We start from the raw sequence: 13,538 nt of genomic DNA on the forward strand, positions 1-13,538 counted from the left end.
CTTGACCTTTTTTGGCACCGGAGGCGTATGAGGAAGTAGAATGAGGAAGTTGTTCGCCCACAGAAGACTTTCAACTTGTCACGACGAACAAGTACTTTTAGTGGGAAGTTAGCTACTTCTCTGCCGTGTTCTTGAAGTGTACTGAGAAGGGAGAAGCTACTGTTGGACTCCCTTGGCCAAAGAAGGAAATCATGGGGTGGAAAGAAGGAGTTATCCCGCTGTTTTGTGTCGCCTGGCTCGGTCTAATCAACGGTGTCGTAGGTAAGAAGACGTTTTCTTACCACCGAGTAAGGTCATATAGCTAGTTCAAGGGCATTTTGTTGTGTTAAAGTCACCTTAGTACGGTTCAAGATAACACTAAAAACTACTTAAACGTGATTAATACATAACCATGTACAGTTTAAATCATTTTTATGTGAATGTGTCATTCCTTTAAATACTACAGACCTCTGAAACCTTATGTCAGGAAAATACAGTGTGACAAAATGGTGTTATAGCTACATAGTGTTACATGTGTTTGTGTTTCAGCTGAAGAATGTTACGTAGCTTACAAGTGAGATTCGTTGTCCAATTTAATACAAGTTGTATTTTGGTCATGGCCGTATGAAAATGCAACGTAGCATCATAGTAGTTTCAGTTTTGTCCATACACAAAGTATAAATGTTTAGAACCTGTGGGGCCCAATTCTTAAACGTAGAACACAGAACACACAAAAAAAGTTCTTGTGTGCTCTGTCTTCTACACTTGTAACGTTACGGGGGAGGGGGGCATACTTCCGTAAAGAAACCGGGAGGAGTTGAGAGATTGTTTCTGTCATGGACTACACTACGTTGAGTGTTGCATCATTGTACTCAGATAAGAATTGAAGTGAAACGTATTCATGTAGGCATTACAAGATCAAATCATGTGATGGTGGTATGTACAGTTGATTGATCACCTTTATTCATGGTCACGTTTGCATAAGCACACCTGCGTGGTACGTACATAACATGCCCGTGGTCAGAAATTTGAATGGGGAGGGGGGAGGGGTTATTCCCACTGACTGAGTGAGGGACCAGCGAGCGTCGTATGTGCGAGATTCCTAGCTATAGGGTGGTCCGGGGGCATCCTCCTTCGGGAAATTTTGAAATTTCAACCTTACGAAGTGGCATTTCCTGCCTTTTTTGACATAATTTCAATGGAAAAATCAGAGATAACTTTTTCTTCAATGACAAAGTGAGCAGTTCTTCCATGATTCCAGCCCCACTGGTGATACAAATCATTCTACTTTTTAAAGAAATATCTTGGTTGGACCTTTTCTCCCCCCCCCCCCAGGCTATGGGTATGACTATGACGTCGTAAGGTCGTGGTACGGTCGGAAATAGGTGAGGACACTCTTGGAGCAGTCATGCATGTGTCCTGCATGATTCAGCTGTCTTGTTCTACCCCCTTTCCACTCAGACGGCGCTCTCACGACGCTCTCTCTCTGCGACCTGAAATTGGGCAGAGCGCGAAGAGAGCGCCATGAGAGCGCCGAGGTCGCCATGTTTTTTTATCTAAATTAATGTTGGGGCCGTTGTGCGCTCTCATGGCGCTCGCTTTGCGTTCTCACGGCGCTCTCTTCGCGCTCTCACGACGCTCGTCGTTGCATCGCCGTCATCGGCGCTGTCACGGCGATGGTATGACCCGGTTCCATACCATCGCCGAGGTGACTTGGCGACCTTCGCGCTGGTCGCAGAGAGAGCGCGGTGAGAGCGCCGTCTGAGTGGATAGGGAGCCTTACGGAACATGCTATCTCGGATTCTTGTCGGTGGTTGGTTCTGTCCAAGTCTGATTGCACCAATTCTGACGCATAAAAGCAGTACAACTTACTACATGTCTATGAAGTCATGCTAACGTTACAAGGGATGGAAATATGTTGTCATAACTATCACAGTCTATTAGCATTAGCTTTAAAATGTACATGCAGGTACTAGGTTTCATCATTTGTTATTAGGTGAAAGGGACATGATAGTTGCTTGTTCACTGTGCTTTCGGCACGGTACTGAATTGTTTTGAAGGTACTCTCCTACCACCTTGCACATAGTTTGCCACCTCTTCGCATATTTACACATGGGTGGATCAGTGAGGAAAGTCGTGTTAAACAAGTGCTTTTTTTCCAAGGACAAAACGCATAGTGAGGAAAATCAGGATTCAATCTCGTGACCCCTCGATCCCGTGTCCGCTAGCCAACTTTTAATACTCGTACATGCCGCAGAACATATGACAATGCATGTAACACGATCGTTTCCTTCTTTCGTACTGAAGTTGTACAATTCGTCTTATAGAATAAAGGAAAGAGGAAGTTTTCCTTGACAATGTTCTTTTGTTGAGCTGTATTTTTACCCTTGGCAAAAGGGACATTTCAAAAACAGCGGCCAATATAGGGGAGGGGGGAATGTGGTAAGTGCACTTAAATATGATTATCATATAGCCGGACGGCGCGGACCAATCAGAGGCCCGGATACCCGTGCTGTTATTTCCCGATAACAGCACATGTGGTGTTATGGCGGAATAACAGCACATGTCGTGTTATGGCTGATACCATTATGTTATAGGGTATAGGGGCATGCGACTCTTTCTGTAAACCTTTGTAGCATTTTTCTGTCCAATAAACTTTTTTGTTTAGCTTCATTTAAACTACAATTTGCATTAAATGAAATTATCAATATTTGTTTTAAAGCGTATAATATATTCGAATGTATTTTTATGTATGTATATATATTAAAGCTGTTGTATTTCAAACAGGAATTGTGTTGATTGACAGTTTGGATAGGCTATATGATAATAATTTTAATGCACTGCCTTTTCCTCGTTGTATATGGTGTCATAACTGCATGGGCAGCTGCCATAACCACCTCATAAACCACCTCGTTCGCTTCGCTCACACGGTGGTTAATTCGGTGGTTATGGTAGCTGCTCATGCAGTTATGACACCATATACAACTCGGGGCAGTGCATTAACCCTTTATTATACAACATGTATTAGGCCACACCGAGTTAATTTTATGGATGACATCCTCTGAAGACCCCCCAACTAGTGCGCGCGGGCGAAAAAAAAATTCCGGCCCCAAAAAAATGATACTAAACCACAGGAATACAAAGCTGGTATTTTGAATTTGCGGCAGTACTCAGCGACGTATACAACAAGCCGGCACAAGCTGGCTTTTTGCGGAATTTATGGATCAGCACTGTTGACTTCTTGAGTTGTGGAGCTTCGGTAGCCTGGATGCCTGGCTCCGTATTGCTGCCATGGACTACCCAGGCCTAGAGCCAGGCCAGAGCCTCGGTAGACGTGATCTTTTTTTTTTGACAACAGGGGAAAATCAATGCGTGCGCGGATGTCATCCATAAAATTAAGTCGGTGTGGCGCTACATGTATTATCTTTAGGTTTGGTCACCGACCCCCTATGATTAATGATACACCCCCGTTATTTAGCGTGATAACAAAGGCGAACGTACATCTGGTACATTAATTACATAATGTTGTACCCAGCCTACTAGTAGTATTTCATGAAGTGTGTGCGTCACATAATGTAAATAACCTGGGGCTTAAGTAGTCTGGGCACAAAGCCAGCGTGCTGAAGTGGAAGAAAGTGAGTAAATCATGTCCTGTCTCATTGAATTATAGTGACTTAGACCAATGTGACATGGTGCACTTTCTTTGTACATTACGCTCTGACCCCGTGATAGCAATCCTCATGCATTTTAATGTGTACACACAAACACACACTCACACACCACACAAACACACACACACACACAACACACACACACACACACACACACACACACACACACAACCGCCTCACCACATTTCCTGTCGTTAACCGTGTGAGATAGCTTCTCTACCAGGCTTCGAAAGCGGCTGAAAAGAAAAAAAAATGGACAAATGGACAGATATAACATGCCATGGTACTCATAAAATGTACTCTCTAGTGGACAAACTCCCCTTGCGTGTTATCTGTCCATTTGGACAATATCTACTGTTTCCAGTCGCTTCCGAAATCTGGTAGGGCCTTACGTGTGAGCCATAGTCAACAACGTCAGTTATGACAGCCACTTATATATATACATAGTTAATTTGACCAATAGAAGTGTGGCATTCAGCGGTTCAACCAATGAGAAAGTAGAGTGAGGCAAGGTCTGTTGGCGTGTTTCTACTGTTACAGTAATGGGGTATTGACCTGGGCGTTGACAGTATAAACAGACCATATGTACAGACTCATTGTTAAACCTGTCAATTCAGTCTAACAGGTACTGCTAGCCTGGAGTTCAGCCCTGTTAGTGGTGTGGGGCTTGTTAAGAACGTACCTTTAGTTAGTACAGTGTTAGTAGGGTATATAACGCACCAAAGCTAACAATACAGTACTCCAGGCTAGTGATAATGTGCATGCATGTTCATTACTACGGTAAACTGTAACAGTTGACTTTCCAATAATCTTTGCAACATTAAAAAAAATATATTGGTTTAGTATTTATTGGTCGATACCTTTCGTGTCTGTCACAGTTTCAGTGGCCTGTAAAAAGAGTTTCAGCATAAAAACTGCTCTTCCCCAGTGTTATGCATATTGTCCACATCACACCATGCATTGTCATTTTTTAAAATAATTTCCAACATGTAATCACAAGACGTGGTGACAGAACACTCAAGTTTTTCAAACTTATATTAATGCCGCCACCAACACAGGGGACAATACAATACTCATTTTCACCTGAGCGAAGTGAGGAAAGTCGTGTAAAGTGCCGGCGCCTTTCCCAAGGGCACAAGATCGGTGGCATGTCAGGACTCAAACCCGGGACCTCTAGGTTCCGAGTCGAGAACTCTGCCGCTACGCCACACGACACCATGCGTTGTCATATTTGAGAAACTCCCATCATTGTGTTTCGTTGGCAAGGCTTCCATACCTGTACTGGGAAAGCCATGTTCATTGACGCACGATTCTGTTCTCGGAAATGCCCGCCTACATCCTGCAATTGTACTGCTGACGTCTCGCCCATAACAATGTGGCATGACCTTCTTTGTTTTTGGAACACGCAGAATGAAAGCTAACACCACACTTCCTCTGTGAGTCTAATTTTTGTGTGTGTGTTGGCACTTGCATGCAGTTCAATCTTGTTTCATAATGACTTCTACCAACCAAGAGGAACTTTCAAGATACCATACTTCCTCTGTTCTCGTTGTTGCTTTTGCAAACTCATTATGACTGCAAAAATGAGGCATAAGAAATATTTGCAATATAGTTTAAGTTTATATTTTATTTAGATCCACAATACAATACCCTTTGAATGAGATGCCATTCTTAAACAGTTTGCTAAACAACAACGTGTAGAAGAATCCTTTAATTCTTCATGTATTTTATTTTATTTTACTTGTTGTGACTAAGATGTATGTGACTGTGACCAGAATACCGTTACTGATTTTACTGTCCTTACGTTTTATTACCATAGATTTTAACTAATTGTATATGGTGATAATGGTTTTAGACAATAATACTGAGCAAGTCAAGTGTTTTTATCTTTCTATGTATATATACGAACACACAATTCAGCCCTGTGGGCTGCCAGTTGTTCAGTTGAAGTTAACCAATTATTATTATAATGTCAAACTTACACTCTACAAAAATACTTTGCATAGTTACATCGATCATACGATTCGTCACTATATGTGTGGATATCACTATCTTAGCATGGGTAAAATGATGATTTTAAGACACCTCCGCGATGGGAAGAATGAAAAAAGGAAGGAGAGTGTTCTCTATGTTACTGTTGTTAACTAATTTTGACTGCAAATACATCTGAGGCATAAAACCTATTTGCAACTCAATATCCTTTGAAGATATTAAACTTACACTCAACAAAAATTCTTTGTATTCTTTCATCGATTATAAGGTTTAGAGTAGTCAGGTTTCAAGTATAAATATGGGGTGAGGTTTTGATTTTTTTTGGTTGCACCTCGTTTACACTGATATAGTACTACGCTCCTGAAAATGTAAAGGCGTGTCAAGTATGCTATTCATTGCTTAGGGGTGGGAGGTAAATATATAATATATAAAACGCATGAAAATTGCAGAACTCAAGTAAAACGTATGATTTTTGGCAACACCTCAAGGGTGGAGTGAACATCCGGCTATTGAAGATAACCAGTAAATATGATATGGCTTCAAACTATCCAGAGGCCAATACTAAATTCTGACGAGTCCTCCGGATGGAAGTAAAGCAATGTATAGTCACTGTGTTAAACGTTGCATTTTTGGCAACGCCTCAGGGGCGGAGTATTTTTCTGGCATTTTGAAAAAAAATGTCTCATTCGTCCGTTACAGGCACAACCCCGCCGCAGGACTGTGCGGACCTGTTCGCCGCCGGGACCCGTCAGAGCGGGACCTACACAGTCGGCGAGCCCAGTCCGTACCGGGTCTACTGTGACATGAGCTTCCTGGGCGGCGGGTGGACCGTCCTTCAGCGCCGGCAAGACGGATCCGTGGACTTCGCTAAGAACTGGGCTGACTACCAGCAAGGGTTCGGCGACCTGACCGGAGAGTTTTGGTTAGGGCTGGACAACATTCACACACTAACAACGGTAAAGAGTAACAACATTCTACAGATTGAGCTGGAAGATTTTGATGGCGGTAGGAGGTACGCGCGGTACGGCATGTTTTCAGTCGGGGACGAGAGCGGGAATTATGTAGTGTCCATCTCTGGGTACAGTGGAGACGCAGGCAACAGCCTCACCAACACTGGCAATAGAGGAAGAAGCAACATAAACGGCAGAATGTTCTCTACCATAGATCGAGATAATGACGGAAACACCGGAACGGATTGTGCCTCTGTATTCAGTAATGGTGGGTGGTGGTATCCACTTGGTTGTGGACAGTCGTTCTTGAACGGACGGTATAACTGTCATCAGAGTTCTGTCAACTGTGGTAATTCACAGGGAGTCGTCTGGTCGAGTTGGGGAGGTGCAAGCTACTTCTTAAAGAAAACAACCATCATGATCAGGCCTGCTGACTTTACAGGTAAAAGAGATATTTCAGATTTACATTAGTGAGAATTATTCTGAAGTTCGCTGAATGTAGTCTCAATTGACTTGCTTTTGTAATGTAGTATATGTTTCTCAACGTACTAGCATCTGCGAAATATCATGACATATGACTACTACGACACCATTTTTTTTACCAGGGTCAAATGTCCCCGACGACTGTGCCGACCTCTACGAAGCTGGGATCATAGAAAGTGGAGTCAACGCCGTCAGCGATCCCCGCGCCTTCGTCTACTGCGACATGATGAAGTCAGGCGGCGGGTGGACCGTGTTCCAGCGCCGCCAGGACGGGTCCGTGGACTTCGCTAAGAACTGGGCAGACTACCGGCAAGGTTTCGGCGACCTGACAGGAGAACACTGGCTTGGACTGAACAAGCAGAACCAAATTACGGTACAGAAGACGTACAGTTTGCGGGTAGATTTGGAAGATTGGGAAAGTCAATTTAGATATGCCACGTACAGTAACTTCGGTGTTGGAAGCAGCAGTACGGACTATCAGGTCAGCATCAGTGGCTACTCTGGTGATGCCGGAGACAGTCTCACAAGCGGTGGCAGTCGTTTTAACATCAATGGTATAAGGTTCACGACATCAGACGACAACAATGGGCCCAATAGTAATAACTGTGCAAGTAGCTTTGGTGGAGGTGGATGGTGGTTTCCAGATAGCTGCGGGTATGCCCTCCTGAACGGGCGGTACAACGACTCGGGAAGTGCACAGGGGGTTAACTGGCAAAAATGGAGAGGTTACGGGTACTCTCTAAAGATGTCGTCACTGAAAGTAAGGCCAGCAAGCTTTTCGGGTAAGACCAATTTCTAATCAAAATACTTACAAACATTGTTGCTAAAATCGTTATCTTTGTATGATTCTCTTACACGTAGGTTTGCATGCTTAGTAGCATACAGTACTGTTATTCATTACCGTTTTGTTACTTTATTATACCTTACTATAACATTTTCTGTATTGCTGTATTGTGTACCACATATAATGAAACCCGCGGCGTAATGGTAAGAGCAGTTACATCAGCACCATGATTTTTCGGGTTCAATCTACTAACATTTCTGACACTGTGAAGTTGGGAAAGGCACTTTACTTCATGGGTGGTCGCCCACTGCAATGTCGGCTTAATTGTGGACACTGTATCCTAACTTAAACAGATTTGGTGTTACCAAATTGTGTCAAGATCTGCTCGTTTGCCACAGAGAACCGTAGCTGTATGTTAGCCCTTTAAAGAGGAGGTCCACGTGAGTCGCTTTCCTTCCTTCCAGTTTGCCCTGTCGCCGGAACGTTTGGAGATTGTTCCAGCACCTGCCGATGCTTAGACGGAAACGCTGCCTGTAACCAGAGGACTGGGTCCTGTTTGGGATTATGTGCCAGAGGGTGGATGGGCAGTGACTGTCAAACAGGTAATTTTATGCCAATATTAAAATATATCCAAGTCAGATTTCTAAATGATAGAAGTAAAACGCCATGTTCTGCTGAGAGGTTTGATTTCAAACAGCATTTTTTGTCTCCCAGTCATTACTCCACTATCACATAAAATCTACACTTGACTTACTTTGATAAAGTACAAAATACTGTCTGTCTGAAACTAGAATTATCTAGATAATATTATGTGATGAAAATGTCAGAGTTAAAAATGTACAATTTATATTTTGGAGATTTAACCACCATATATACATTCGACAACCGATGCATTTGTAAGTTTTTTTTTCAAGTTTTCAGTTCTAGATATTTGAGTGTTTGATATGTGGACTGGTAAGGTGTTATACGTTTTTCGTGTTCCTGTAAAAAATCGTGGGATTTCGTTTTGGGCACTGGCAAATTGTGGTATCCATTTCAATTCTTACACATATTTCCTTTTCCTCTTCCCAAGCATGTTCCCTAGGAACGTATGGTCCAAGCTGCAGCGGCACCTGTCGCTGTTCCGGCGGAAATGCAGCCTGTGACATAGAGACGGGTGTCTGTAGTCCTGCTGGGTGCATCGATGGATGGGTGGGTCAATCTTGTGACACAGGTAATAATAATAAATGGTTTTTATTGTCCAAACAGTACCCGTGCAGTCGCAGCCTGTATACGGCTGAATTGATGCAGGGTATCACATAATCAATACAAATCACAACAATTATAACAATCAAATAATACACATGATACACATATTTGTCGCAAGGGTCTGTGCGGCTGCCATTCGGCGCCACAAGGTGACCTCAATACGACTTTCCCCAACCGAAGTTAGGTACCCATTTACACCTGGGTGGAGTGAGGAAAGTCGTGTAAAGTGCCTTTCCCAAGGGCACAACGTCGGGGCGCATGTTCAGACATGTACCGGATACGACTCGGAATCGAACCCGGGTCTCCCGGTTCATAGTCGATTGCTCTATCCACTACACCACCCGACGCCACGTCCACTACACCACCCGACGCCACCCGTAACCAGCTTAATTTTCATTTGGCCCCGCTCCTATTTTTTGTCAAGGAATTTCCCTTCTAAAATGTTTTTTTTTAACTGACAGTGTATTGTTTTACTTTTCTAACGGAAGTCTTTCACAGTATTGTAATACCATCCCGTAAACAATTGTTCTCTGCTTGGTCTTTGGAAAGATTTAGTTTGACACACAAGTTTAGTCGTAATATTTGCTTACCGTGGCCGATAGGGCCAGGGATAATTCTGCTCAACACACTGACATTTGTCTTCTCCACACTGACTTTTGCCTTCCCTACACTGACTTTTGTCTTCTCCACAATAACTTTTGCCTTCCCTACACTGACTTTGTCTTCACTGACAAAAGTTGTGTAGGGAAGACAAAAGTCAGTGCACGGAAGACAAAAGTCAGTGTGTTGAGCAGAATTGTCCCTATCGGCCACGGTATTTGCTCAACTACTTAACACGAATGATATTATCATTCACACAGCACCAGCCCAGTTTATGGAACCTGTGCCCCAAGACCAAGCCGAAGATGCCGGACAAAGCGTTTCTTGGACCTGCAAGGCGAAAGGCTTTCCCTTTCCAGACATCACCTGGCAACATGGGGGCAATGACCTTACGGCCGACGGAAGTGACATCACGATCGTCACCTCGCATGGCAGCAACGGAAATGACGTATACACCGAGAGTACCCTCACCATCAGCAGTGTGGGGCGCCGACACGATGGAGCCTACACCTGTTCAGCTTCTAACAGTGGAGCAAGTCCGCAGACATCTTTCTCTTTAGCTGTCAGAGGTACGTGGTCAACTAGGCTGCTAGTTGAAATGTGTTAATATTTTGTCATACACATGTACTTACTTCCTCAGTTTATGCCACCTGAACGTTGTTCCTTCTTTTCATTTTTTTTAAATATTGCAACATATAATCACGAGACGTGGTGACGGCACACTCAAGTGTTTTCAACTTATGTTAATGCCGCCACCAATGCAGAGGACAATACAATATACTTATTTTCAACTGAGCGAAGTGAGGAAAGTCGTGTAAAGTGCCTTTACCAAGGGCACAAGATCGGTGACATGTCTGGACTCGAACCCGGGACCTCTTGGTTCCAAATTAAGCACTCTACCCCACATCTTTTCAATATAATTCTTTTATTGAAACATTTATGTTCGAGTAAACAGTAACAATATGCATGTCTGGTTCTGTTTCACAGACAGACCGGACAAGCCTAGTATCAACAGTGGCTTCGTATCAGCACTTACGTCCATCACAATCACGTGGTCATTTCCTGTATACACCGGCAACCTGGACATAACCGGAAGCCTCATAGAGTATCGGGAATTGTCGGCAACATCTTGGACAATGGCAAACATTGAAGGGCAGCTCAACACTCACACCTTCTCAGACCTGCAGCCTTTTACCGTGTTTCAAGTCAGGGTGTCTGTACGAAACGCCCGCGGGTACAGCGACACAACCGATCCAGTCCGCATTTGGAGTGGTGAGCTTCATTTCTTTTATCTATTTTCTGTTTTTCTGTAGTATACGGCTATTATTATGGTTATTGAAATAAAAAATATGGTTTTTGCTCTGTTTCTTCTTCCTCTTCGTCTCCAAACACTGATAAGGTCAATGACCATGGTAACTAGTGTTATGTTACACCATGTTTCAATTTTATAGCAGGAGGTATTTAGACTCCTGTCACCATATATATACCATATATATATATATATATATACCAAATGTTACCTTTCTAGTTAGACCTTTTTTATAAATAGGGAATTGAATTCCAGCAATTCACTAACATTAGTTGAATTGAGTTTTTTTTTTCATTTTTGTGAGATTATTAGAAATTGTGATTTATAAGAAACTGTTTTGCTATACGTATTATGGGATAAATAATCATAAGTCCATCATTTAATTAAATATTATGCTGATACTGAATCACAAAAATATCTTTTTTAGCTTTAACTCTTAAGAGTTGGAGTGAGATATGGATATTTTATTACAGCTCCTGGTAAGGTACAACAGCTTGACAGAGAAATAATTTCTGTGTCGGAGATGAGCCTGACGTGGGCGTCCCCAGATCCTACAAAGCCCCAGGACATCATATCACATTACGTAGTTGCCTACGGAACCAGCGAAGACACCATTGCAGACCTCGGGACAATCATCAACGGAGAAACCGTAATGTTATCCGGTCTAACACCCGGCAACACCTACATCTGTAAAGTATGGGCGGTGACGACCGCTGGTAGAGGTGAAGATGAGACGAAACGCATACTGTTTGAGTATAGTAAGTGTCATCTATACCTAAGGTTTTTACTTCCATCTATAACTGCATATCGTTCAATCGTTCTGATGGTGCGATGTTCGTTCATTCACCAATCTTTGTTAATATGTGAGGTAGATTTACATAATTGGTGCTATATGACATGTTATATGGCATACTATGTATTTACAGTCTTACAGTTGCATTACATGTAAGTTCTTTAATTTCATTTGATGCTTCCAGTCTGACCTTTTGACTCGAACTTGGATTTCTGTACCTATGTTCATGTTTATGTTTTGGTGTCTTATAACTATATTAGCCAATATGGGCTGGGCGACAAAAGTCGCAAGACACGTAAATAGAAATTCATTAATTAATTAATTAATTAATTCATTCATTCATTCATTCATTCATTCATCCATTCATTCATTCATTCATTCATTCATTCATTCATTCATTCATTCATTCATTCATTCATCCATCTATTCATTTATTCATTTATACCACCGGACAAGACAGAGTAAACAAGAGTCGGCCAGGGACTTGCAAGATGTGCTAAAAGTCTCTCTAGACTCAACGTATTTTTCAACGTTTTGCTACTATCGCGCTATTGCTGAAACAATGATCTTTCTGTTTTTCAGTTCCAAGCCAACCATTGAATGTTGAAGTAAACAACGTGGGAAACTGCGCCTGCCTATCTGGTAGGATAACAGATAAAGCCTCGGTGACAGTCAGTTGGGGCCAACCAGCATCACCCAATGGACAGATTGTGGGATACCACCTCTCCTACAGCACAGACGGCCAAAGTGAAACGCTTCAGACATTTACTACAAATGACGTTACACAGCAAATCAACAACCTTCAGTTGCAATCAAAATACACTCTAACGGTAAGTAAAAACACAATACATTATAATTTTTATGCTTATTTATGTGCATAATTGGTATGTTAAACTTTACCTACCTCTTTTATTGATGATCTTTTTATTTATTTTTCAAATGAAGGTTACTGCTTATAATTCCCTTTTCAATGGGACTGGAAGTGAAGTTGCGACTATGACGACGAACGAAGGCTGTAAGTATTTATGCAATATTTGTGAAATATTCTAATGGTATTTTCAAGATGACTCATTCTTTAGAAGTGTGTTAGCCATCACTGCAAATGACATAATATTGTCCCCACAGGTCCTGGCCCACCAGTTGATGTCCAAGCTGAACAAATGTCTGTTGACTCTGCTGTCCACTGCAACATAAGTTGGACTGCTCCTGTGGTGACAAATGGTGTTATCACTGGCTACAAGGTACTTCATACCCTTATTTTAATAAATGTTTTGCAAGTCACTGATTTTGTTGGTTTTTTGTTTTAATCATTGAGGTACTTTGAAAATTTCTTATCATTGACATACTATGTGGGGTTCGAGTGTAATCTTCTGACTTGTACAATACAGGTACACTATAGAACGTCTTGGAATCAAGTGCCGAGCTATTCCAACGAAAATACGGAAGCCCTGTCGGAAGCCACAGTGACGAACGCGATGGGTACAATAAAGGAGCTAGGCCCGAACAAGAAGCTTAGCGTCAGGGTCTCTGCAACAACCTGTAACGACGGCGAGCCGTCAGAGGAGTCGGAATTCGTTTGTGTCAACGCTGCCATAGGTACCATTTATGTTTTATAGTCATTATCATATTGTCACGGTGTGTGTGTGCGTGTGCATGTGTGTACGTGTGTGTTTGTGTGTGTGTGTGTGTGTGTGTGTGTGTGTGTGTGTGTGTGTGTGTGTTGTGTGTT

At 42.4% G+C, this 13,538-nt stretch overlaps 1 protein-coding gene across 1 annotated transcript in view; it reads left to right on the forward strand.

Moving 5' to 3' along the window:
• The window catches only part of LOC109467551 (receptor-type tyrosine-protein phosphatase alpha-like), a 29,486-nt gene continuing 15,948 nt past the window's right edge, over positions 1-13,538 (forward strand). The window contains exons 1-5 of the mRNA XM_019765572.1: positions 1-261; positions 6,342-7,034; positions 7,198-7,857; positions 12,392-12,639; positions 12,755-12,824. Of these exons, the coding sequence (XP_019621131.1) occupies positions 192-261; positions 6,342-7,034; positions 7,198-7,857; positions 12,392-12,639; positions 12,755-12,824 (1,741 nt within the window). The 5' untranslated portion in view covers positions 1-191. The remainder of the gene's footprint in view (positions 262-6,341; positions 7,035-7,197; positions 7,858-12,391; positions 12,640-12,754; positions 12,825-13,538) is intronic.

This window comes from Branchiostoma belcheri, unplaced genomic scaffold (genome assembly GCF_001625305.1).
Source record: "Branchiostoma belcheri isolate BF01 breed outbred unplaced genomic scaffold, Haploidv18h27 scaffold181, whole genome shotgun sequence".
NCBI classification, from domain to species: Eukaryota; Metazoa; Chordata; class Leptocardii; order Amphioxiformes; family Branchiostomatidae; genus Branchiostoma; species Branchiostoma belcheri.